This window comes from Ornithodoros turicata, chromosome 5 (genome assembly GCF_037126465.1).
Source record: "Ornithodoros turicata isolate Travis chromosome 5, ASM3712646v1, whole genome shotgun sequence".
Classification (NCBI taxonomy): Eukaryota; Metazoa; Arthropoda; class Arachnida; order Ixodida; family Argasidae; genus Ornithodoros; species Ornithodoros turicata.
The window spans coordinates 35,398,022-35,424,995 of NC_088205.1; the positions used below are offsets into that span (position 1 = coordinate 35,398,022).

At 43.5% G+C, this 26,974-nt stretch overlaps 1 protein-coding gene across 1 annotated transcript in view; it reads left to right on the forward strand.

Annotated features, from left to right (window-relative positions):
* Positions 1-543: 543 nt before the first annotated feature.
* The window catches only part of LOC135394346 (lysophospholipid acyltransferase 6-like), a 31,217-nt gene continuing 4,786 nt past the window's right edge, over positions 544-26,974 (forward strand). Inside the window, exons 1-11 of the mRNA XM_064625045.1 lie at positions 544-969; positions 3,364-3,509; positions 3,566-3,643; positions 4,454-4,657; positions 11,191-11,329; positions 15,741-15,785; positions 16,352-16,442; positions 16,494-16,595; positions 21,860-21,963; positions 22,558-22,758; positions 22,818-22,966. Coding sequence (XP_064481115.1) covers positions 883-969; positions 3,364-3,509; positions 3,566-3,643; positions 4,454-4,657; positions 11,191-11,329; positions 15,741-15,785; positions 16,352-16,442; positions 16,494-16,595; positions 21,860-21,963; positions 22,558-22,758; positions 22,818-22,966 — 1,346 coding nt within the window. The 5' untranslated portion in view covers positions 544-882. The remainder of the gene's footprint in view (positions 970-3,363; positions 3,510-3,565; positions 3,644-4,453; positions 4,658-11,190; positions 11,330-15,740; positions 15,786-16,351; positions 16,443-16,493; positions 16,596-21,859; positions 21,964-22,557; positions 22,759-22,817; positions 22,967-26,974) is intronic.

The window sequence follows — 26,974 nt, forward strand, 5'->3', positions numbered from 1 at the left end:
TAATCCCTTGGCGCTACCTTTTTTCTTTTTAGAAAAGTGCCATAATTATTCGGGTAAATACCGTATAGCCATATCTGTGTTTGGCTTTCGTGCCAAATGAAATGCGCAACATTTGTTCGGTTGTGTTAGTACAGCTGTTGCAATCAACTGTTTGCTTTTGCCAATTTCCGCAATGGGCAAGGTAAACGTATAAGGACAGCCCCCTCCAGAACGATTCGATTGTAATAAACATTCGTGCGATCACTGAATTGTTATGACTCACGAAGCTTCGGGTGTTGTATGGATATTTGTAGCACAAATGCATACCGGAGCAATGACATAAACCCATAAACTCCACCGACCGGAAGGCACCGGGCCAAAACGAAACCAGAACTGAAACCATAACGAATTTTCGTTGTTTATATGGCCTATTGACGTGGTCAGGCGACGGGCACAACGTTACCATGGCCTACGGCTGCTACGGCTACTACAGTGGATACTATGGCTTTAACGGGTGGTAGATTGGGCAGCTTGGGGTTGTAATTGTGGTACCGCAAGGGCAAGGTCGTGCGCTTGCCCGCAGCGGCGGCACGGCGCCACGGGGCAGGCACGAGCACGAATATGGCAGCGCCTACGAATGATGCGCGCTGTGCTGGCTGTGCTTTACGTCGGTCGCGTCTTTGGAACGTGCGTGCAACCGTGTCGTGTCAGATAGGTTAGGGCGTTCTTCGGATGCGTAGCTGCATATTTCATATTTAGCAGCGCTAGCGCCTCCAGCTACGATTACTATTTTTAGTAATCACGCCCTGTGGGGACAATCGTCACGTAAGTCGCTGTATGGTAATAAGCTTCGCCGCCGGCGCAACGCCGGAGCGACAGCGCTGTGTTGTGGGATAGAACGTAATGGACCTCAAGTCGGACTCGGACTTTTATATTGGCTGCAAGGTCCTAGCACCGGTCGCTCATTATTTGGGACTCGGCATCGACAAGGTGAGCGTCGACCGTGGGTACGCGACACCCCCGTATCCCATGACCGTATGTAACGGTGCACCGGAAGATATTTGTCGCTCTGCCTTTGCATACCGTTGTCAAGCTGTTAGCCTCTACATTGGACCGCAAATGGCTAGTTAATTGAACGTTGGGAATTCTGTTAAAAACTTAACGCGCGTTAAAAAATCCTTGGGGTATATATCGAAAGTGCGTCATCATCAGGATGCCGAATGGAATAACGGAGAAAAATGTCTTATTTGGGCAAACTGGGATTGAATCCAAACCTATGTTTTTGGGTTTGGAAGAACAGCCCCAATATAACACTCGCTGTTTTCGATTCAAGTTGAAGGTTATCCAAAAGATACAATGCATCAATGCGGTACATTTATACTTGAAAGCAGAGTGCTGTGTGTCTGTCTCATCATTCAGTCTTTGCAGTCTGGTATTACAGAATTTAAGAACTAGAAACAGCAAGCCCATTTATGCAACCTGAGATCCATATGTATATACGCTTAAAGCGACGGTCCGTACCCCCTGCCCTTCTCATAAAGTGACCATTCGATTGCCTTTTGTTGAAAATGGAATACTGCTAATTTACCCGACAAAGCACGTCACGGTTATTAAATAACCCAATTAAATTGATAAAGATTGCAGAGCATGCCGCAATCTATGTTGGCAACAATAAGAACGGCTACGTCACCCTGCGGGAAAGTCTGATAGGGTACGGAAATCGCCTGCTTTTGCACGTGGTAGTGCACCGGTGTGAGCAGATGACTTTCAGAAGTGACTGGGGACCGTGGCAATGCTCGTACATTTTCTTTCAGTTCTCAGGTGAAAAACGACATTCTAAGAAGTGGCCTACTTGCCTACTTGGTTTAGAACAACTATGTTAATCCTCAGAGACAAGTTAATAAAAGTCTCAGGACAACCCCACCCACAATCACAAATATGAAGTCTCCTGTCATCGCCGTGCGCGGTCGCATTACAGCTCAGACTAAAAATATATTACGTGCGCTTTTATTACACTCCCCATTGCACACTGATCATGTTTGGAAACGAAGTGTCGCTGACGACGTACGTGGAGATTATGCGCCATATTCTCGGAGACCCCACAGTCAATGCACAGACTACATTCTCCACCCACGGAGATGTATGTCTGACCGTCCCCATTTCGAGAGCAAAGGGTCAATCAAGGCTCAACCCAAGGTCCTTCTGCAGGTTGCAACTGTCATGGCAACAGCGACTTACCCGTTGGCCAACGTCATGCTTGGGGTTGCATGAGAGTGAAGCACAGGTTTCATTGTCTGCTATTACCAGGGCTGGCGATAGGGGGGGAGTAAGGCAACCGCCTTAAGCCCCGCACTTGCATAGGCCCCGCGCACGAAGCCCTCAACAAGGGATTACTTTATTATTATTTTTTAAATATCAAGTATGCACTTAATCGTGTGAAACAGGCCCCGCGATGTGCCTTTGCCTCAGGCCCCGCACACCCCTAGCGCAGGCCCTGGCTATTCCGGCACGTTTCGACTAATTCCTTGAAAACGACTTGGTTATTCTGAATGAAACTTTGACGGTTCTATGTGTACAGTACTCGTGAAGATAGCTTTGGCTAAGTTTCAGAATCACCCCGGCTGTAGGAGACCGTCCCTTTAAGCGGAGGTAACCCATTTACAAGTCTACCCGGTGGCTTACTTAAATTATACTTACCTGCTGTGTAAAACTCACTGTAAACAGCAAGCAGTGTAGAAGAGCCGCAAATACCACGTAGCAAAGTGAGCAAATTTAGTAATTTTGGGATACAATTACGGCTTATCTGTGGGTGCGTATATTTTAAGGTACAAATACAACACCATAGGGACAATCCCTAGGCGAGAGGACTGCTCTTTCACTGTAGAAGTGTGTGCTCATGAGGAGTCTACTTGAGCCCACCTTGATGTCGCACATCCATGCAAATAGTGCAAGTTCAATATGAAATGTGCATATTGGAAGTGCAGCCCCAACATGACCTGCAATGAGCTGCCAAAGAGGGACAAAGCGTTCAACCAATAGACGCTAGACAATAGAATGACTGCTATCGAAACCTCTGGTATGTAGAAGATCCGGTGGATAAGATTCAGATTATAATGATGACATCCGTGTATAAGTCTTGACACCCTGAGAGTAAGGAGCTTCACAATTTCCCCCCCCCCCCCCCCACACACACACACACACACAGAGAAAGGAATTGGCATGTGCTTCCAAAAGGGTGTCACACAAACCGTTATTTATCCCTTCATCCCTATAAAAATGTCTTCCCCACTATAATTAGGCTTTGGTGGTTCTACTCACACTGTCTAATGCAAAGGAAAGCAGTCATTCTCTGGATATCTCTTTGAGTTACTACTTCTTTTCTAGTTCAACTTCTTATTCTGCCAATGTGTCCTGCTTCTGGTGTCATTCCCATACCGCTTCTACCTGCATCCCTCATGGGCATCTCCAAACATGCGCCACACTGTGGCCCTGGTGGTGGGCTTTGGCATTGGATTCTTCTGCTTTGGATAGTGAGTTTATGATGGGTGGATGGAAGCAGCCCATTCTTACCTATGTCCACATGCAGCCAAATCCTACATCTGGTGCTTCAAGCAACTATAGTCTACGTTGTGCTGCTCTCTGTAGGACCCGAGCAGATGCACAAGTAAGTGTACCGAGAAGCGTATGTGTAGTCACCCGCATGGAGGAACAGTGAGAGGATAGTTGTATCGCTCAAGTGTTAGCCACTCCTGCTGGCTAATGCTGCTGACAGTGCTCCTTTGCTTTCTTGAGGGGATTGACAATATTGTTTTTATACCCGAAGCAGTGAGGATTAGTAGCAAAATTTGGGTAAACATTCACAGTATACCCACATTTATCTAGGCGTTGTGCGCCCTGAGACATTCGAAAAAGAAGCATGGATGGATGGCAGTATTGAGCTTTGGTTTATCCATGCTTCCATTTCAGGGTCCAGGAGAAAATTTGAGGTATACCACTGTTGAAAGACAATTAGCGTCATTTATCTGGTATGGCAGTTCTTAGCCTGCATTTCTATAGTGTGAGCACTGTGGGCGAGCCTTTGAGGAATAGCCCTGTCAAGTGTATTAGCACTCCATGATCTTGAGAAAGGCCTTGTGCTGAAAGGCCAGTAGTGTAGGAGGCCGATGGCTCAACGTACATGAAATCTTTGTGGATATATTGATTTTTTATATATTTTTGTTGGGTTGAATGGATTTGAATTCTTGTTAGCTGTACCTGTACTTTTTGAGAAAAAGTAAAGAGAACATGAAATTCAATTTTTTTGTAATCTTCCAACTGCTGTAGAAAAGCTTTTAAGGCCCACGCTCAAAATCTACCGGTCAAGCCATCTTTGACGGAAATTTAATAATTCCTCAATGCTATACACTTTTTAAAATGTGCCGGGAATACTGTAGCCCCCTTAAAATGTTTTGGGCTTCTACTCTACCATTCATAGGTGGGCATTGGCACTGGGGATGGGGTACCTCTCGGCCATCCATGTCCTGAGGCAGGCGTACGACTATGGAGGTTACCACCTGGATGTCACAGGTCCGCTCATGGTGGCCACTCAGAAGGTGACAAGTCTCGCCTTCAACTTGCACGATGGTCTCCTCCCCACAACGGCTGCTCTTCATCCCGAGCAGCGCAGACAACTTGTCCGGTTAGGCACCATTACACATTATTTCTCAGGAGTGGCTTTTCGACTAATCAGTGTACTACAGGGTGCGGAAAAAGTATGGGTCGCTTGGATGTGCTCAATGATGACTGATATCAGTTCCAGAATTTGCTTGGTTTTAATATTTCCAGGTCAAAGAAAAAGTATTTAGTAAAAATAAATTTAAACCTGTTCAGTTCGGTTGCCTTTCTTAGCAACACACTCAGAGATGACGCAGGAAGGTGTCAACAGTGCGCCACAGGTAGCCGTTGTCCATTTCGTCCCATGCCTTCGTCCAAGAAGACTTGACGTTGTCCAAACTGCAGTGAGGAGTAGCACATGCCTTTGCTTCAAATACTTCCAGGTTAGAGAAATAGAGAGGTTTGAGATGAGGGATGTATGGGGGTCACTCCTCTGCCAAGATTTTCCTTGCTCCACTCCTGCATCATCATTGCTTTGTAAGCTGGTGCTGAGTCTTGTTGGAACATGTATGGTTCATTACCGAAATGGGAATTGATCAAAGGGACCTTCGTGTCATTCAAGTAGTTGTGCTGGTTAATTTTTACACTGGGATCCACAGTTTCATGGGAGAGTTTCCGTCGCTGGTGATGTATGCGCAGGCCATCACACTTAGTGGGTGAGCACTCTTCAGAAGGCTCTTAAATTGGCTTCTTCATTGCTAGGGCTTATCACACGGTAGTTTCGGGCGTTGTAAGCTGCTTCAATTGTGAAGAGTTTCTCATCTGAAAAGATAAACATCCGATGATGGCCCTGGGTAGCCTTCTCACCCTCTGGTTCCCCTAGGAAAGTGCGTGACACCGTTGCTGCTGATGGCTACATATGTTCCGCTGCTCCCTTACAACCATTCTGACTGACTTACAGTCTTCCTCACAGTCCTTGGATGAACGGCGAGCATCCTTGCAATCTTCTGTGACTAGTAGCCAGTGCAGTGCAAGTCAATAATACTGCCATGTTTGGGATGCAGGGTTACCACGTCTACCATAACCGGCATGTGAAGGCCCTTCTTCCTCCTCTTACATTCAAGAGTAATTGTGAAAAAGGAAGAAAAGGTGACAAATAATGCACACAATGTATGAAAAATTTGAAAATAATCGTGTTTCATAAGCGGCCCATACTTATGATGATCCTGGTTAAAGGCTCCTACCTAGCACACCTTGGCAAAGCCCACTCATGACCATACTCATTCATTCTCATTGACGCTCACCTGTGAGCCGGGCATGAATAACTCTTATTTATCCATCAGCCCTGAGTGAGTGATCTCGTACGAGCATATGTGAGCAAATCAGCATGAATGAGCGTGGCTCAGAACTGGACTTCATTTGTGGGTGAGCACTGTTTAGTGTCCCAAAGAGATAACAGAGCTCACAGAACAGACGTGCTGCTGACAGTGAGTACAAGGCATGCATGGTCTCACTTCACCCACACACAGTCTCAGCCTCGCTTAATCGCTATCAGCTTTACGCTCTTGGCAACCTTGGGATCAGTGAGGGTAAAAACCGGGACTAGTGCACTCAGAAGGGGAAAAAAGTGGGAATACTATACTTGACGTTTCGAGCGTGGACGCTCTTCATGAGAAAAAGGGGAAACAGAAAGCTAGTGTCGGAGGACGTTAAACATACTGCCCAGCCCACAGTATGTTTAACATCCTCGTGGGATCCTTGGGATCAGTGAGATGAGACAACAAACAAGGACCTGAGCAGGAAGTGAGTGTGTACAAGGCGAGTGTGAGCACCCAGAGAGCTAAACTGCTAAACTGGGTGAGCAAACAGGAAGCTGAGCCGATAATGAGTGACCATGATTAAGCAAGCAGAGAGGAGCATCAGTGGGCACGAGTGTGTGGATATGCAGACCCCTGCTTGTGTGTCCCAGATATCGCAGTACGGCGAGTCACGGAAGAAGCGCAATGCGAAGGTGGCACGATGCGACGTTGGGTATCACGTGAGCTGTGGTGATGCAGGTGTCAGGAGTCTAACGCACAAGATGCCAGGTCTTTTGCCAGGATGGCTCCTCTGAGGAAGGTCCTTAGTGAAGGTTCCTGTCTTGTGTACTTGCGAACTCGTTCAGAAAATATTGTAAGATTCCTAAACATCTGAGCATGGTTCGAGTTGCAATGCATTTGTAAGAGACAATTTTGAAATATCTACAATATCTAAAAGCTGTAGATTTCGCGTGGAACATTTTTTCACATTTTGGTGGAGGCCTTAGTTGAGAAACAATTCACAGTAACTTAAATTCGCAAAAACTGCAGGCTCATGTTTCTCGGCGACCTTAGAGATCAGACCATTGAAGCTACACAGAGGTTGAATGCAGCACAGGGACGAAGACAATAAATGTTAGAACAAAAAGTAGACAGCACGATTGCTTTTCGTTCTGACATTTATTGTCTTCGTCTCTGTGCTGCATTCAACCAGTATGAATATACAGAGTGTCCGGCGAGAAAGTGTAAAAAAATCACACGCAAAAACCTAGGGGTGATAAAAGCATGCGACTTGCCTGAAGGATTTTGCCACCTACTGTAATGATTTTCGTTAGTGTAATTAATTAGTGCAATTTTGCTAATTAATTTCTGAAAAATGCCAAGGGAACGTCACAATTTTCTGACGGAATTGGAAAGGCCATGTCTGGAATAGTGTATCGCAGTCAAAATTTGTTGATTTTGCGCACGTTTTTCAGAGGAAAATGGCTACCCAAAAAACACCCACAGTCCTATCACAAGTTGAGCACTCTTGCGGCCTTCGCTTCGCCGTGGATACAAGCTCCGCCCAAGGGCCTTCCCTCTGCGAAGAAAGCAGGAAGAAAGAAGCAAACAAAACCGGTAAAGAGGAAGAGTGAAACAGACCGCAATCCTATTATCAATCACCGATAAATGGAGTCACACGGTTAGATTGCACTTTGGACACAACCACAGTTTTCTGCCCTTTTATTCTCAATGAAAACAAAAATTTTAAAAGGTTCTCGAAGTGCCTGCCGTCTTCACCGATACACAACTGGCATCTGTAAAATACATTTCTTGCAGCATTCTGTAGCTCTTGTGGTGGGATGGTACGGCAGAAGGCGGTTATTTTTTGGTGCAATTTTTCTGGTGCTGTGGACTCAGTTTGGTACACGGCGTTCTTGATTCTGCCCCACAAGTAGAAGTCCAGTGGTGTCAGATCTGGGGACCTCGGTGGCCAGGGAACCGGCCCATGACGGCCAGTCCACTTATCCCCGAAGAGATAGTCCAAAAATCTTTTGGCACTGCCTGATGAGTGTGGTGGGGCGCCATCATGTTGGAACCACACCGTGGCGCGTTTGCTTAAGGGCAACTCTTCTATGAAGTCGAAGACTGTCTTCATGAGTATTTCGTGCACATAAACCTGCGCTGTCAGGCCACTGCTGTAGTACACTGGACAGAGTATGGCGCCATTAAATATCCCAATCCAAACACTAAAGGACCATTTATTTCATTTTTAAAATGACAAATTAGAAAATGTGGTCATACTCGAAGTGAACTGACAGTCATACAGGCTTTTGCAACACAAGGTGGCCTGGACTAAAGTAGTACACCAGCCGGTGCTTCTTTTTCTAAATAATGAATAATGAATGAACTAAAGAGTTGCGAAGCGACGAAACAGTTGTTTGAAGCCCATTGCAGAAGGTGTGCATGCTTTCCGATAACATTTTTTAATGATATTCTAGAAGATATTTACCGGCATAAAATATTGCACTCTGCAAGAAAAACTGAAATGTTCTTGTTGTTGTGCATTTGTTGGCCAGCCGAGAGGAGAATGAGCAACTTCAAATTCATGAGCCAACGGTGGTGCTTGTCGGTCCCTCTCCAAACTCCGCAGTGCAGCAGCTTTGAAAAACAAGTGCATTGGGGATAGTCTGTGGTGGTATTATGAAGAATACCTCCGTGTCCCTATTATCGTAGCTTGAGGTATGTTCCCAATAAAGCTGACACAGATAAGCCAGCCCATCCTTAGCCTGGCTGGTTTCCGTACATTGTGCTGGTTGGTAACTGTTTTCTTGCCTTCCCTTTCCCCGTCAGAACAAATACGTTTGCTAGGGAAGACAAGAGAAGAGAAAAAAGGTGCACCAGATACATGTGTTTGGCGTACGGCTTCACGCGTTGAAATCATTTCACGAGGAAAAAGGTACAACGGTTTCTGCTTGCTTTCTCCCTGGTTCCACTACTTCACAAAAGAGAAAACAAACATGATGTTGGCGCTCGGCGCCGCCAACATGGACTTTGACGTGACTGTAGTTCTTTATAATCAGCACTATGATAGTGAACGTTGCCCAAGCGCACGGACGATCCGCCGTCTGTACGAGCGGCTGAGTGAGACTGGCTCTTTCAAGACCGCTGTACAGCGTCACCGGCCAAGTCGCTCCACGGCAGCTGTCCTTAGCGTTGTTTTGGAGAACCCACAAGCTTCTTTGTGGTAGATTAAGGTTGCAATACTTCACAAAGCGAAGTATCACCCGTACCACGTGAGCCTCCATCAGCAGCTCAACGACGACGACTTTGCTAAGAGGCTAGACTTTTGCAACTGGGTCCTCAGCATGCAGTGCGGGCGGGCTACTTCTGCGAAAATGTGCTCTGGACGGATGAAGCACATTTTACGCGAGATGCGCAAGTGAACATCCATAATGCTCATTATTGGAGCACGGAGAACCCTCACTGGTTACGGGAATCCAAGCACCAGGTGAAATGGTCTTTTAGTGTTTGGGTTGGGATATTTAATAGCGCCATACTTGGTCCAGTGTACTACAGCGGTGACCTGACAGCGCAGCGTTATGTGCACGAAATACTCATGAAGACAGTCTTCGACTTCGTACAAGAGTTGCCCTTAAGCAAACGCGCCACAATGTGGTTCCAACATTATGGCGCCCCACCGCACTCGTCTGGCAGTGCCAAAAGATTTTTGGACAATCTCTTCGGGGATAAGTGGATTGGCCGTCATGGGCCGGTTCCCTGGCCACCGAGGTCCCCAGATCTGACACCACTGGACTCCTACTAGTGGGGCAGAACCAAGGACGCCGTGTACCAAACGGAGTCCACAGCGCCAGAAGAATAACCAGCAAAAAATAACCGCCTTCTGCCGTACCATCCCACCACAAGAGCTAAAGAATGCTGCAAGAAATGTATTTTACAGACGGCAGGCACTTGGAGCACCTTTTTAAATTTTTGTTTTCATTGAGAATAAAAGGGCAGAAAACTGTGGTTGTGTCCAAAGCACAATCTAACCGTGTGACTCCGTTTATCGGTGATTGATAATAGGATTGCGGTCTGTTTCACTCTTCCCCTTTACCGGTTTTGTTTGCTTCTTTCTTCCTGCTTTCTTCGCAGAGGGAGGGCCCTTGGGCGGAGCTTGTATCCGCGGTGAAGCGAAGGCCGCAAGAGCGCTCAACTTGTGATAGGATTGTGGGTACTTTTTGGGTAGCAATTTTTCTCTGAAAAGCGTGCACAAAATCAACAAATTTTGACTGCGATACACTATTCCAGACATGGCCTTTCCAATTCCGGCAGAAAAACGTGATGTTCACTTGGCATCTTTCAGAAATTAATTAGTTGAACTTGCACTAATTAATTAATTACACTAACAAAAATCATTACAGTAGGTGGTAAAATCCTTCAGGAGCTTCATAAAGAAAGTCCCATGCTTTTATCACCCCTAGTTTTTTTAGTGATTTTTTTACACTTTCTCGCCGGACACCCTGTGCCATCTCCCTCTCTATAGCCCTCTTGTTCGTTGAAGCTGCATTCGAACAAAGACAAAGCTCTTTGCAGTAACAATGCAACCCTCGCCAAGCAATTCTCCTGCTTGGTCATCGGCGGTGTTAGCAAAAGCGGGTGCTGTGTGCTATGATATAGTTTCTATGAAGAAAAGGAAGCTCTGTCGCATTCGGATTTTCACATCCTCGTGTTGTTGCATCACTTATTTACATTACCCGCGATGTTAATATTCGGAGTCAGTTTATTTATAGTAAACAGTGTATCTACTTCGTGGGCATTTAAATTCGCGAAACGTTTGGCACTCGCTCATTTTGCGCGAAATCACGCATGAAATCAATTCGCGCAAAAAAACTCACTTTTGCAGTATTATATGTTAAGAACTCTCAAACGTAGAGAAAGAATCATGTTGAAGTCTGTCCACAATGTGTAGCGACACAGCTGTCGCTGTATTTCTGCTGCGAGTACCAAAGGTCTTGCAATCAACAAAAAGGCAGTGTTGCAATGCTTTGTTTTACAGAATCCATCATTTCCATTACTTTCTTTATTGCACCCTGTGCTGATTTCTTTGTATATATATATGTGTGTGTATGTGTGGATTCTTTGTGTTCCTGCTGCATTGTTGTGTTTCTGAATATTGTAACATTGTTCACTGTCCTGCCTAGATGGGGGTACGGTTCCCCTTTGCAAAGGAAATGAGCAAATTAATAACTTTTGTTAGGTGTCTGCTGTATTGTGTCTACACCTATTTGCCAGTTTCTATGCTCATTGTGCAGTAATATACTGTGTGCATGATTTTTAGGAAGATACCTACAATGCTGGAGTACTATGGCTATGTACTGCACTACCACACACTCATGTGCGGGCCGCTCGTCTTTTACAATGACTACATGGACTTCATTCGAGGTGACCAGTATTGGCGACACACAATCACCACTTCGGTAAGAAGGTGCTCTACTTCTTTTTCTACAACGTGTCCCAAACAGGAACTTGGGATCACTGTTACATTTTTTAGCTGTTTGTGTGCATTTCATATGCTAGTAGCATACTAATCCTTTAGCTCCTAATTATTATTAGCTCTTGAACAAAAGCCGTTTGGCAAATTAAAGAACATAATTTTTTCCCCATAGTACTGGGCTATGTCTTTGAGACAGACATCCATATTTACCGAGTTCAGAACAGATCAAGCTGCCTACACAACATACAGCTTGCACAAAGCATTACAATACAAAATGATGACAAATAGCACAGTGTGCTATTGTTCGTTTTCATGTATTAGGAAATGCTGTAGTACTAAAGTAGCCAGTCAGGGTACCTTAGTAACGAGCCATTGAATAATACTGTACAGCTAAACCATGACATGACAGTGTTGTGGTGTGGTGGTGTCTTGTGTGTTCTTGTTACAGTTTGGCTGAACTGTATTATTCAACATTGTAATGGATGAGGCAATTAAACATACAAGGACAAACACAACACAAGCCTCACAATGCCCAGTTGAATACTGCCATTCAATCATATTATTCAATTGAGCAAATATACTATCTGCTGAATGTTCCTTACCTGTACGGCTCATTTTATATCAAGTTCTGGTGTGTGTTTTGAATTTATCTATGCCATCTCGTAAAGGTTCCATCATTTAGTGTAGCTTGCCTTACTGCACTACAAATTGGTAGGTGTATTTAGAGGATGATGGACTTGAAATCTCTAGGCAAATACCTGCACAACCTCAGAAAATATAAAGCTACATGAACAATTCATTCTAGCAATTTATCTTCACGTGTAACAAAGTGAAGAAAAATAGCTTAACCCATTGTCCCTCGTTTCCTATCTACGTTAACTGCTTATCCGTCACATATACATGCTTTTCACAAGCCTCTTATTAAGGCTTCCTTATTCTTTTAACTATCTGTCGCACATGCACACTTTTGGACTTTCATGTGCTGACATGCTTCCAAAGTTTTGTTGCTCTATAATGACTGCAGTCTGTGGTGTTAGAAGTTTCATTTCGCCTTCAGGGGGTGATGATTCTTTTTCTCACTACCAGACATGTTTCTGAAAGTTTTGCTGTCCTTGAGAGCGTTGGGGGCCTCTGCAAAGGACATAAAAAATGCTATAAGCAGGCTATGTGGACTTGTGTCAGTGCACCTGAATTAACTTTTAAGATGTTTTATGTCAAAATAAAATACCCTTCCTACATTGCACAAATTTTTGTGCAAACCACACGGTGGAAATGCATCGGAAACAAAGAAATTGATCCTCAAGACATGGCTTATTCCTTTTTTACTTAAAAGGAAACTAACTTGTCAATATGCCAAAAATTATTGTTGAGGCTCCAAAAACTTGCAAATTATGAAGAACTGCCAGTTACATGGAATGTTTATTTGGGAGGAACTACACTGTAGTCATTCAGTGTGTCCAAGTAAAGCAATGCGTAAATTGCTTCTCTGAACGTCGACAAGACGCCGAAACCATAAAAACTGGGGCTCTGATGTCCCATTGCCGCGGCAAAGCAAATTTGCTGTGGAAGGATAAGTAGAAGTTCTTTGCCATCTCATGCTTGTTGAAGAAAGCAACTAATGGAGCAGTGAGGTACCCCCACTCCAGTAAGTTTTTATTTTTGGCTGCAGCATGTTCTGCAACAAATAAAATGAGCTCCTGTGAAATAATGACAAGTGCAGGTGGAGCACACATGCTGTGCCTCTGTTCTGCACACCTTTAAAAAATCCTCCACTCTTTGAAAGAGCATGTAAGAGAATGAAAGAAGGAAGAGAGTAATTTGTGATATAGACTGGCACAGAAGTGGATGAGCTGAGAAGAAAGATACAAAGAATAAAGCATGATGAGCTGCGTTATCATGTGAGATCCGGCCATCCAACTGAGGCCTGTTTCTCTGAGTGTTTTTCAAATTTTACCCTAGAGTGACAATACACAGCATTTTGAAAATATTTTGTGTGGTGGCTCCTGTGGGACAGCTTGACGAATGAAATAGGATTTCAGGTACCGTATTTACACGTGTAATTTGCGCACTCTTTCACCCCCCAAAAATTTGAAAAGTTGGGGGTGCGCATATTGTGAGGGAACGTTCGTTACGATATTTAAACGACACAAAATTTCAAAATTTTAGTATGCCGGTCATATAGGCTCCTGGTAGAGCCGATACTGACGTTATCACTTTGATATTATCATACATTGCGCAAGAGCGAAAGGAGTACCCAAATACCACGCAACCGCCGACGGTCGGGAGGCAAAATGCAGGCCAACTACTGCTCATATACTGGTGAAATACGTCGAGACGCTGCTGGAAGACGGCACTAGTCACACTTGACAACCGAAAGCACGCTATGTTCCCAGACTTTGTCATGGTGCGCTGTAAGGTTTGTCATGGCGTGTTTGTCCAGCGTTTCTTTATGCGCACCTGAAAGTGTGTGCAAATCAAGCAAAAGCACCGCAATAACTTCGGCAGCACTGACGCCGTTGTGAAAAGCAAGTGTGTCAGATAGCAGCGCGCGAAAATGCGGGTGCGCAAATTAGGCGATTTTTGTTTTCTTGTCATTTTTAGTGCTAAACTAGGGGTGCACAAATTATGTGATGGCGCAGAATATGCGAGTAAATACGGTAATGTTAAATGACATGTCCCTGCTCCTTCGACACATTGCTCTACATGTTTTCACATAATTTTTAATAACTACTGTACATACATAGATTTTTAATAAAAATAATAACTTAATAAATTAATATTATTGATATGTAAATATATAAATTTATAAATAATTTAATAATATATTTAATGAATAACTTAAGACTATCTATACAGGGTGTTTATTTTTATAATTTACAAAATTTTTATAAGAAGCTATGAGAGCAGCACAGATGTTGTTTTTGCAGTTGAGTTATCTGGCCAGGCGGACATCCTCTCAAAGAAAGTATGCAACTACAAAATGACTAACCTAAAATTCGTAAATTAACTCTTCAATTAGGGGATTTTGTGCAAAAGCGAGATAGCAGAATGAGAGACTATCCTCGTTAAAAGCCATTCCATGTCTAATAAATCCTGAAACACGCACATGAACATGCATTAAAATATACAGCCCCAAATTTTGATATGCAAATGAGCCGAAACCACTGTGACCAGGAATGCAGGGAGCACAGCGCTCATTTCATGTCAGAGGGCCATGTAATTTGGAGCGATGGAGATGATTGGAGGAGCAGGTGCCGATCTGCTGGCCAGACAAACCGTTTTCCGGCCCAGATAAGCCTTCATCTGTGTAGATGATGCGCTCTTCAGGAGCACTTTTTCATTTTCAGCTCATTTGCGTATTGAAATTCAGAGATTCATATTTCACGGCACGCGCTCTTTTCTGGATTTTTAAGATAGAATGGCTTTCTGGGAGGATTGTCTCCTATTCCGCTATCTCGCTTTTGCGCAAAATTCCCTAATTAGAGCTAATTAATGGATTTTACGTAATTAGTCATCTTGTAGTTAGATACTGTCTTCTAGGAGATGTCCGCCTGGCCGTTTAACTCTGTTGCAAAAACCACATCTTTACTACACTATCATTTCTTTTTATAAAAATTTTATAACAGATAAATATAAACACCCTGTATGTTTTTGGAGATACTGCCTCATTTCTCTGATGCTGGCCGTTTGAGAATCATAGCTAACAAAAAGTAACCTGTCTGCTCTGTTAGGGCTGATATGATGGCTTGAATAGGTGACTCATGGCCAGGGACCACACCGATGCTTCGCATTGACGTTTTGGTCAGACAAGCGTGACAAAGCTTAAACTGAGGTGTTGCAAAATAAAAAGTGGAGCATAATGAATCCTAGCCTCTTATTAGCACTGTTAGTAATGGTAGTTTATATGTAATTTCCATGAAAGATCAGTGGAAATGGAGCTGTTCAGGTATTCATAAAAGGCTACCAATTGAAGTAGGCAAAATTAATTAGTATACAGTGGAGTGACATGGTTGCTTTGACATAGTTTATGGTAATGGTTTTATCCATATGCAGTGTCGGTCCAATCTTGAGGTCGGTTTGAAGTAAACTGATATCAGAATAGTGAATGACTTCACATTATGTAACAGCGTTATTGGCGTAGAAATTAGGGAATGTGGAAATTAGGTTAGGAAGATTTAATAAGTAGGTAGTAACGTTAATGTTTCAATTTTTGTTTTGCAAAATGTTGGTGGCACAGTCCTACCAGTCGTCTCTTCCAACTTCTGCCAAAAGGGCTGTCTGGTGTTTTGCATATACTACAACTATTGAAAGTCTGTGCATGTACAGACATTGCATGAGTATGCATTCCACATTCACAATGTACGTGTCACACATGACATGCGCATGTTTTGCAGATGCGTGGCAATCCCAAGAGCCCGTCCCGAGAACCTTCTCCAAATGTGAGTAGAGTTGATCATTTTTCTCGCACGAGATTCTATAGGGTAGCTAGTAGCCAAAATGGCTCCAAAGCTTGTAGAAGACTGTAAAAATACATCAGTCTCATGTAAGCCTATGCATGCTCAGTCATCTTAATTCCACAGATGACAGTGCACCGCATTATCATTAGGGGTAGGAGCTCGCTAATATTGTTCTGCTATGCTGCTGCAGCACAACTCATTGCTCTTTTCCACTCTTCTGGCAAAAATTGAGTGCATTTGGTGTTATCCCTTGTATGCCAGTCTTCTCCTCTAGTTAGCCTATAGGATCGTTGTGCAGGAGAAGGAGAGTAATATTTCCTCGTGTCTGAGGAGAAAGACCTGGGGCAACCTCTTCATAGTGCTGTTTGCCTTTGTAATGTACCATTTATTTCATTAGAACGTGTATTATTGGCTTTGCGTCTGTACTGTCCTCGTCGTTACCATTTCTCCTGATACTCAAGGAAATGCTGATCTCTTTTCTCACATTTACAGCAGCTAGCGTGCTTCAACTATGTTGATGAGAACGACTTAATAGAAACACATTTTAGGCAGCCGTGACGGGCAAGTTGCTCATCTCGCTGGTTTGTGCCCTGTGTGTCATCTACTTGATGCCGGCCAACCCCATCGAGTACATCCTGGGTTCGCTGACCATTGGTGATAAAACGTGTGGCTAAATGGGTGCCATTTCAGAGGAGCAGTACTTGGAGCACACAGGACGGTGCAAGCAGCTACTGTACCTGGTATGGGCAACATTCCTGCACAGGTTGCGCTACTACCATGCCTGGTGTCTGGGTGTGTTGGCCATAATCTTCTTTGTCGTACAAGTATACACACAACTAGAAATTCATAGCAGCACGCTGGTTGCACATAAGACCAGAAGCCTTTACGAGCAGTTGTCTCGATGCTAGTCTGAAACACGTATCTTCTAACTCATGGCATTAGTATAAAGGGAAATAATTTTCTGCTTAAACAAGTGGCACAAAGGTGCTAAAATTTATTGCATGTGTCTTGGTAGTTGACCCTTTGCCTAAGCATTCGCTTATAGTAGCTGATTAGTACCGCTGTAGTCGCATGGTAAGCTACATTGGAACCAGTGATAGTGAAAATCCAACGAAGCAATGTGGTTTACTCTGGATAACATGCCAACTTACTCTTCTCGTTTGTTGCTTCCCACCAATTATGTCCTCGAAAAACAGTCACTCTCTCTGTTGTTTCTGTCTCTGGAACAGCATTCTGGCACCTTGGTATTTGTGGCCAAATACATGACACTCAAACTGTGCTGCATTCCAGGGTAATTTCATTAGAAAAAAAAAGCTGGTCGTAAGCCACGCACCGTGCAGGGTATACGTAGACCTTAGTAGTCTGGGGTTAAACCCAATAAATCCTGTTGTTGCCATATATATATATATATACAGGGCGTCCACGCTAAGTGTGAACAGATTTTTAATTTTTTTTTTTTAATTTTTAACACTTTTTCCAAGATGAAATCAATTGCAATATAGCATATGCTGAAGGGCACTCCCTAGGAGGGCATTAGCAAAGTCCAAAGGCAATGTCTCAATTAACTTTCGTTAATTAACTTTTTAATGATAAAAGCTACAAAGTTCGCCCTTACTTAGATCGCCCGCAAAAAATTCGTGAAGGAACGCCATTTTTTTCTTTATTTTGTTCATTGCACTTCGTAGAAGACGCGTCTTTCCTTCACCCCCAATGTGAGAGGAAGAAAGAGCACACTATCGCCTCTCGCGTCCTGGAAAAAGATTAAAAGGACAGAAAATGCAACCCAAGATAAGGCCAGTTCCGATAGAGTCACCTGATACATTTGTTTTTGTTTTGTTTCCGCAAGTTAAAGCTCATCTTCGATGCATGAGGCGGCCCTGTACTCCTTTCCCCTCTCACGTTTGGGGATGAAGGAAATACGCGTCTGCGAAGATGTGCAATGAACAAAATAAAGAAAAAAATTGTGTTCCTTCACTAATTTTTTGCGGGCGATCTATTGAACGGATTTTTGTTCTGAAAACGGCTACGATATCAGGTGACTGAAAGGAACAGATGTTCTCATTGGGACAACTTTGTCGCTTTTATAATTAACAAGTTAATTAATGAAAGTTAATTAAGACATTGCCTTTGGACTTTGCTAATGCCCTCCTAGGGAGTGCTCTTCAGCATATGCTATATTGCAATTGATTTCATCTTGGAAAAAGTGTTATATATATATTTTTTAAATATGTTCACAGTTAGCGTGGACACCCTGTATGAGTTTTGAAAAGCATGAAACTTGAAGACACAAGGGTCTAGGTATACTTTCTTGGGTACACCACATTCCAAAGCAGTAACATCACATCGTAGAGGACAGGCCTCAGTCGATCCAGCTGAAATCTTGTTTTTTCAGATCCCTACCTAATTTCTGCCATTGCAATCTATGCATTGTACTCTCCAAAAATATTGTTTCTCAATGTGACGCAAAAGTAACATAAAATTAAATTATAGTTTTGAGAAGTATGATGTAAACATGTGCACGGTCTTACCACCTCTCCAGCAGTGATGTTACTCGCCACTTAATTAAGATGGAGAAACCGAGAATCTGAAGCTTTGCTGGCGTGTCTTTAAAAATTAACGGAACTGTGTAACGGACACTGATAGTATTTGTATCTTGCATACTGTGTCTTTGTGCAGTGTTGATTTCCAACATGAAATAAAATAGATAGCATTTTCTAAGTCCAAAGGGGGACATATGGGCCGTAAATTAAGTGGCACTCACTACAGATTGTCACAACTTCTCTAAACTCGCGTAGAGTGGCTGTTACGTGTCACCTTGGCCCCATGTTCTCCTGCGCTTTACAGTTTGCAGGCTGCTGCTCTACACAGATATGATGACGTCCAGTGTGTGTATGCCATTACAAAAGCTACATTATTCGCTGGCGTTCTTTCGAAGCATAGACTTTTCATAAGTATGGTGTTTGGACATTCTTCTTGTTGAGGTTTGGCTCCAGTCAAATTGAAATGGCACACAGAACACGACCCTCACTATTACTGCTTGGTAATACGAGGGTGGTTGAATAAATAACCTTAAAAGTTTAATTAGAATTTGGAACTCTGTCTTATACTGGATATTCTTGCTTCGGGTGGTAGTGCAGGTCTTCTACCCCGTATGTTATGTTTTGCAGCCTCCGCGTGGCACTTACAAGCACGCGACAATGGTCAGTTATCCGTTTCATTATGAGAGAAGGTGTGAAACCCATTGACATCCACTGTCACATGAGGACACAATATACGTAGAACCTGAAGTTTTTGGGAAGTATTTTTTTCTACATTCGGGTGGTAAAAATCGGGTAAATAAACATGTGCACTAAATTCATGCAAATTCGGGTGAAAAAACTTCCAGTACACTAAATTCGGGAAGAAATCGGGCTCAGTTATTCAAACTAACTGTAGCAGTTTGGTACAAACGGTGATGTAACTGCATTTTTCTGCCAAACAAGTAAGTTATTGCATTCCTACAGCCATCCCAGTGAGGGCAATTTGCCGGGTAAAAATCGGGTTTCACCCTAAAGAGGCAACCTTCAATTCTGGGTGCAAATTCGGGGAAGAATCGGGTAAAACCCTAAAACTTAAGGCTCTAAATATACGGTAGTGCCTGCATATTACTGCAGCGTGCGAACGTGCATGTTTACAGGAGGCAAGACAAATGTGACTCTCCACAACCTGGAAACCCACACAGTGCTGAAGCAGCCAAAGCTATCAAAGCCCCTTTTTTGAGGATCATCAGGGTACAGTTGTTGAACATTGAATACCTACCACCGAAACATACTGTGATCTCCTGGTGGCATAGTTGAAGCCTGCCATCAGAACAAAACGTGGGCTGCTCACAAAGAGAGGACGGCTCCAACATGATGACGCCTAGTCGCATATGTCACACATGACTACTTCAACAATCTGTGGTCTTCGATTTGAGTATCTTCACAGATCTACATTCGCCGTATTCACCCGATCTTGTATAGTCGTACTGTCACATATTCGGCTGTTTCTTGCCGGAAGTTCAGTTCTGGCATAAACATCAAGCAGGCGGTGCATGAATGTCCATGTAGCCAACGCAAAAACTTCTCTGTTGGAATACAGACGCTTCCCATACGAAGGTGGACCTGCAAAGCGCGGGGGACTACGTAGAAAAATGATACATTGTTTGCCGGAATATTCGTTTTCATGGTACGTAATGAATAAGGTTATTTATTGAACCACACTTGTATAACTGCAGCATTATAATTTAAATAAGGCAGTCGGTCAAAATGCCAGGCAGCAGAGGATTACCATGCTTTTGGGTTGCTGGTACTTGTACTGTGTTTGGTTGTGCAGGCTTTGGGGCCAGGTTTGTCAGTTTTGCTGTTACTAAACTAAAAGCTCTCTGCTGTGCACCTCGAGACAGAACAAGGCAAAGTTTGACAGTTTTATTAAATAGTGCATCTGGTGCCACATTTACTTATCCACTCTGGCCTAGTTATAGCTTATCCACAAATACGACGCTGTATACATTCTACAATGTGAGGCACAAATACAATTGACAATTTGTTATTATTTCATTATACAGTCAAACCTCGATATAACAAAACGCTATACAACGAAATTCGTACAGCAAAAGAATTTGTATTCTCTTCCGCAATTGGCTGCCATACTTCGTCAGGCTTGATACAATTAAATACTTGGTACAAGGAAAGAAATCATGTTCCCCGTGAGCTTCGTTATATCGAGGTATTATCATTTCGTTATTTTGGGTCACCGTATTTGTTGTTGCAGTACACTATGTTCAAATGCTACTGCGGGGGAGAAGGAGGTGGGGGTAAACGCCAAAACTTGGTATATGCAATTGTTATACGGTCAAGAGATTTGTTTTTTCTTTTGTTTTTTTGCTTTACAACTTTTGTTGGCCCTTTGCTGGCATGTCCACGTGTGACATGAACAAACGAATCATATATGTACCGTATTTGACCGTATGTAATGTGAGGTTTTTTACCTAAAAAATGAACCCTTAAAAATGGGGTCATATCATATGCGGGCTCGCATTATACACTGTACCTAGGCCCAGCACACTCGATCATAGGCCTGTCGCCCTCTGCATTTCCATCTGCCCTTCCCAGTTCCGCATTGATTCGTCTACAGCAGCGCGTCACGTGATACAACAAGTGCTGAAAGAGGGTGAAAGGAAAGTGTGTCGCTCTTGGGTGCTCAGCTGGCTCATCTGCTTTGAACGCGTGCATTGGCAAAACCGAAAGTGACTTGAAAATGCCGCCTGCACTGCGAAATTCGAAAGGAAGGATTGGAAGCTGAGGGCTCGGATAATATGTCAGCATCCTGCAACTTCGGTGTGTACGAGTTGAACATTCGTCGTTGGCGTTAGCAACAGACATCACAGTTTGTGTGTTTACACTTCATTGTCTGAAGACGAGTTTTTCCAATTATCGACCCTCGTCGGACAAGCGATAGTGCGCAAACATGTAAGCAGCACAGCAGCGAGTGGTCACTCATGGCACTTTTGCTCAATAAATCTTCTGGAAAGTGTCCGCATCCGACCCACTTCTGCCCAGCATCTGCATTATTAAATATTCTCGTACCAGAATGCAACAATCCTGCATCACACTATTCGTGGGATTGCAGTAGCTTTTCTCCCATGGGACAGTGAAAATGTCCCTTCGCATTATACGTGGCAGTCGCATAGGGGGTGGTTTCGGGGGTTGAACCCTCCCCCCCCCCCCCCCAAAAAAAAATCATAACCTTTGGTAGTGCATTTGGGAGAGTGAAACGTGGGGGATATCCTCCTCCCCCATGTAAAGTCCCTGCAGAACCTCTCCCGAAATATTTTCCTGGCTATGCCACTGATATGCAGTCAAATATGGTACTTTAATGTGAGCTGTTGTCACTTTTTATTCATTTAATTGAGCTGTTTTAATTTAGTCTCCTGTGCTTTATATGTCATGTTTACAGAAACAAGACAAAGTCACATATACGTCTAATTATTTTGCAAAAGATTGCCGTGATCGCAGTGAGTGGCATTGGATTTGCAGGGGAGGCCATCTGCAACGCAGCAGGGTTCGGGTTCAACGGCTATACGAGTGATGGCCAAGCCCGGTGGAACCTTCTTTCCAATGTCGATATTTATACGATAGAGGTAAAGGCTGCATGATTATTTTTCTACCTTTGCACAGCACCACGTCATCCATTCTGCAAAGTTACACCTGCCATCAGACTTGACACACCTGACGATCAGACGTAGCCGTAACGTATGACTGCATGCCTGCTCTACAACTGGGGGCAACTGCCCTCCCTGAGCCTGCCTAAAGGGGCGCAAAAAGACATCTTTCGGGAAGCAAGAATACGGGGGGTGCAAATTTCCCACTTGTCCCCCCGGAGGCAGGACGTAGACGCTGGTACTGTGTAGAGAGTATGTTTTCTTGTCTTTACTTGGCTCTATCTGGTGTACAATGCAAGTAGAAAAATAAGATCTACAATGGTCTAGCGGTCCATGAAACATTTTATGGAAATGCATTATGCCCCACATACAAGCACTGAGTGTAAATCGAATGATCTCAAATAATAACCATAGCATGGTGAAGGATAAACAGCCGGACCCAAACATTGTCTTGACTCTTTCTGGTGAGTTGCGGAGGTGCAGAAAGAGTCTTAAAATTTATCCAAGTTGTCGGAATGTAAAATGTCGAGAATGTATTTAGCTGTGCCATTTTCTGTTTCTTTTTCCTCATAGACGTCGCTCAACCTACGAGAGCTGCTCGTAGCTTGGAACAAATCGACACAGACGTGGCTGCGCACAGTTGCGTACGAACGCCTTGACCCACGTGTGCGCACCCAGCTGACTTTTGTGCTCTCTGCTGCCTGGCACGGGTTCTACCCGGGGTATTACCTGACATTTTGTGCAGGATCCCTCTTCACCTTGGCTGCTCGTGCCGTGAGTGGAATGCATTTTGCGGGTGTGATGTGTAGTGATGAGCAATGATTGTGGTGCAGGTGCGTCGTAGCGTGCGCCCCATGGTACAAGGGCGTATTGCACACATAATCTATGACCTGCTCACTTGTCTGAGCACACGATTGGCTGTTGCCTACATAGTCTTCCCTTTTCTTCTGCTTGACTTTGGCTCTTCCATGAAAGTATACAGGTAAGCCCTTGTGCAACTAGCATCGCTAAATTATAATTTGTATTCGCATAAAAACTGTGGCATACCACGTCTGCAACAGTGCTCGGTCAGGTGAAAGAAGCAATCGGGTGTCATTTAACGTGGCTAGAAACCCTGTCACGTTCATCAAGGTATATATTGGAAGTTACCGTGCAAAATATTTTTGCTGTGTGGTGTGTTGTCACTGTGCAGTCAAATTTACAAAACTGCTTGAGAAAGCAGCCACAGACTGCCAGCACGATACACGTGTGACTTAGAAAACTCTATGGCAATTGACTTCATACTTCATTGACTTCCTTCTTTCATGGAAAACTCCCTGTGCTATTCTCAGCCAGTGATGGGCAGCACTTGAAGTACTTGGTACTTAAGAGGGCACACCAGCTCTCCGTCCCAATGTATTTCCTATGCAACAGTTTTTATGCTTTCTCTCGGTAACCGCCGCGCAGATTTTGACGTGGGTGCTTTCATCATAAAGAGTAAGACGAGCTGAAACTATTTACGTTACAGGATTTCTCATATATGTCGTATGTATTTTACGGCGACGTCACGAATGCGAAAAAAATACACAATTTTTCTCCTCCCTCTTTGAAGAGGTTTTATTAAACTTCTATAGCCATTTCGAAAAAAACTTTCCATTTACTTTCTCTGGAATTATTTCAGGAATCGATAGACATCAAATTTATATGTCTACCACTTTCCGTTTTTATAAAAAAGCATGAAAAGTGAGTACGGATAAATACCGTCTCAAAGCCCCGTAAACCGCGTCATTCTGTGTCGCCCTCTAGCCGTAGCACAGGAAAAACCGCGCGGAACATTTTGACCGTATCCATCCGCCGACCATGCGGATGGACCATGCGCACGCACACTGTAGTGCTCCCTCTCTCCTCTTTACTTTCATGGACAGCAGACTTAGAGCATGGCCTTGGAGACCAGAACAAAAGCTTGCTTAGCAGCTCGTAAAGGGATTATCGTCAGCCAGCATTGTCGGGGGGGGGGGGGGGAACGTTGGGTAGACGAGTCAGCGTTGTCGCGGCCCGTGTAAGAGACCACCGAGACCAATAAACCTCTTCTTTTTTCGGTGCGCTTATAGAGAAGTGAGATGAGTTTGTTAGCTTGACATGAAACATCAATTTGCTTGATTTTGCCGTTTCGGGTTTGTGCTCACTCAGTCAACTGTCTCATAAGGCTAACGAGAATCTCTCGTACTTACAGTTAGTGGAAGGCCGACTTCACAAACATTCCAGTAACGTTCAATAGGACTGCCTTGTAATGTTCGTAATGTTGAAACAGCCAGCCAGCGGATTACACACAGATAAATGTTTCTTAGAATAACGGTACTTAGAACTGCAGCTTTATTTGTTGTTTCTCTTTCTTTCTTTTATTGATCAATTTATTTTTATTTTTATCTTTATTATTTTCTTTTTCTTTTTCATAAACGCTCCACGTGAACCAATAAGAAAAATCGATCAAGCGGCCGCTGCACAATTATTTCCGCCCACGCAATGAGCAACAGTCTTTTCCGGAACCCAAATTCACGTTCGCGTAGCAAGGAAAACCAATGACAACCAACGACAGCGACGGGGGAGGGGGATATATTTATTAGACGAAAAAAAAAAAAAAAAATGGGCTAAAGGTCAGCAAAACTGGACGTCGGCTTGCTATTCCAAAAATACATAAATAAATAAATAAATAAAATTAACAAATAGGAGATAAATGAAACGGACGCGACGGAACAGCACGTTAGTTGATTATTAGGTTAGTAAAAGTTCGGTGTTTGCATTTTCATGTTCTGATTAGTCTAAGTGGGCTTTGGCAGTTTCCGCGCAGAAACAGCCAGATAACATTTATTTACAGTAGTTTATTTTGCAACGGGGACTTCGATCACGTTATTTTGAGATACGGACAATTTTTCGAGGCCGGTTCCCTGGATTTTCCATCTTTCGACAATCCTTGCTAGTTGCACGTTGGATGACCCAAAACCTGTACCCGTCTGTCTTTGCACGGCGCACAAAGGGAGGCCTTCTGAGGAAGATAAGGAAAAACTCCGGGTCACTGGGGATTATCCGCTGAACTAGTGTCTACGCTGAACGAAAGGTCTGTTGTAAATGTAATGTGAAGTACCCTGTGAAAACCACGCAGTGTCTAAAAATATAGTACTGAAGTTTCCGTGTAATAATCAGCGCAATTATGAGACTGAAATCGTGCTCCGAGACCTCGTCGCGCGTCAAGTTCCTTTGATTTTATCTTGTTCATTTATACATAAAGATGGAGTCCAAGGGGTTTTAGGAGCTTCCTCCTTCTCCTTTTTTTTTTCATTTTTTTGAATAGCTGTTGCTAAATGCAATGCATTTATTTAGGCTGATTGAGCCTATCAAAAGGCCGAAAATCATGACGCCGAACTATCAGAAGGCCGACAGCCAAAAGACCAAAAAATCATAACGCCGAACTGTCAGAAGGCTGAAAATGGAAAGGCCAAAGAGACACCGGGTGAGCACTCCAGTGAATGACCACTGGATGGGATGGTGTAGATTATGAAAAAGTTTTGTGGCTTATTGTATTAGAAATCAAATAACTGGAATGCATAGCATTTGGTGCTCTCAAATAGACTAGCCAGCGAATATGAAAAACAATAATCTACAATATGTTTACTACGAAAAGAAAATGTGTGGTGGGTAAAGTGAGGATAATTGTGCATTAAAAGCCACTGGAATATACAGTCAACCCTCGATTTATGAACAGCCTTCGTTTGTCGAAAAATAGTTCATAAATCGAGGTGCAAGGTGCGCTGAAGAGAAATGGGCTGAATCGCGACAGGAAATGCACTAGATTACGTTTATTTGTGAAAACAGTTCGTTGTGCTCTGCACCATACATTCGGCTGTATTTATCCTCTACGGAAGAGACTATCGAAGTTTGGAACTTGACTCGTCCGCCTGGTCCTCGAACTCTAGATGTGATTCCACGCTAAGCGAGCTGTCACAGCTTCAGAACAATCCTGCTAGTTATCTTCACTGTCACTATGATCACCCTGGGTACCATCATTTGACAACTTCACTAAAGCACCGTCATCGAGCGGCTCACATATGTGTTCACCGTCAGCACAGGAAATGCAATCCTCTGTTCTCAATCTCTAATTCTTGTGGCTGTGGGACACTGCACGGGTGCTTGACCTTCATCCTTTATTCATCTTTATTGACGCGATCCCAGTACTTCCCCGTGCGTTCGCAACCCCATTCATAAATCGAGGTCAGAACACACATGGTTTTGCGGTTCGTTCCCTGAAAATCCGTTCACAATTCGGATATCAACGGTTCATAAACCGAGGGAGAAATACATGGAAAAAGTTTGGTCCCTTGTGACGCCGTTCATAAACCGAGGGAATTCGTAAATCGAGGGTTCATAAAACGAGGGTTGACTGTAGATGCAAGTAAGAACTGAAATCTAGACAGCCGATGAAATACATCACAGCCGACCGAATGTTATCATTTGCTTTGCGGATTTGTTGAAATTGGGAGACATAGGGTGCGTTTTTTCTTTTTTTTATGTGTTAATAATGAGTAGTTAAATCTACATTCCATTCAATAAGCAACATAAAATGGATATGCATAGTTTGCTGCATTAGTTCGCTAGCGATATCGTTCGCTGCATTCTATAGTATTTCTCTACTGTCAGTCAGACACAGGTGTTACAGTTGTCCTTATATCTTTTTCTGGGCCGATGTTTATGGGTTATAAAAGCTCTACACCCACTTATTCAGGTGTTTCATTGCGGTTTGATTGCATTGAAAATACGGTTCATCAACATAGAGTATGAGACAACAACTACAACATCATTGTCTGACCGCCACCACCAACAAAACAGAACTATATATGAAAATACCAGTATTCCAGTTGAGTTGGGAACTACGTCCGACGATATCCACGTTCAACGAGCGTGAAGTCAGAGCCTCAGGATTATGGACATTTGCGTTTCATTTCATTGATACGAATAC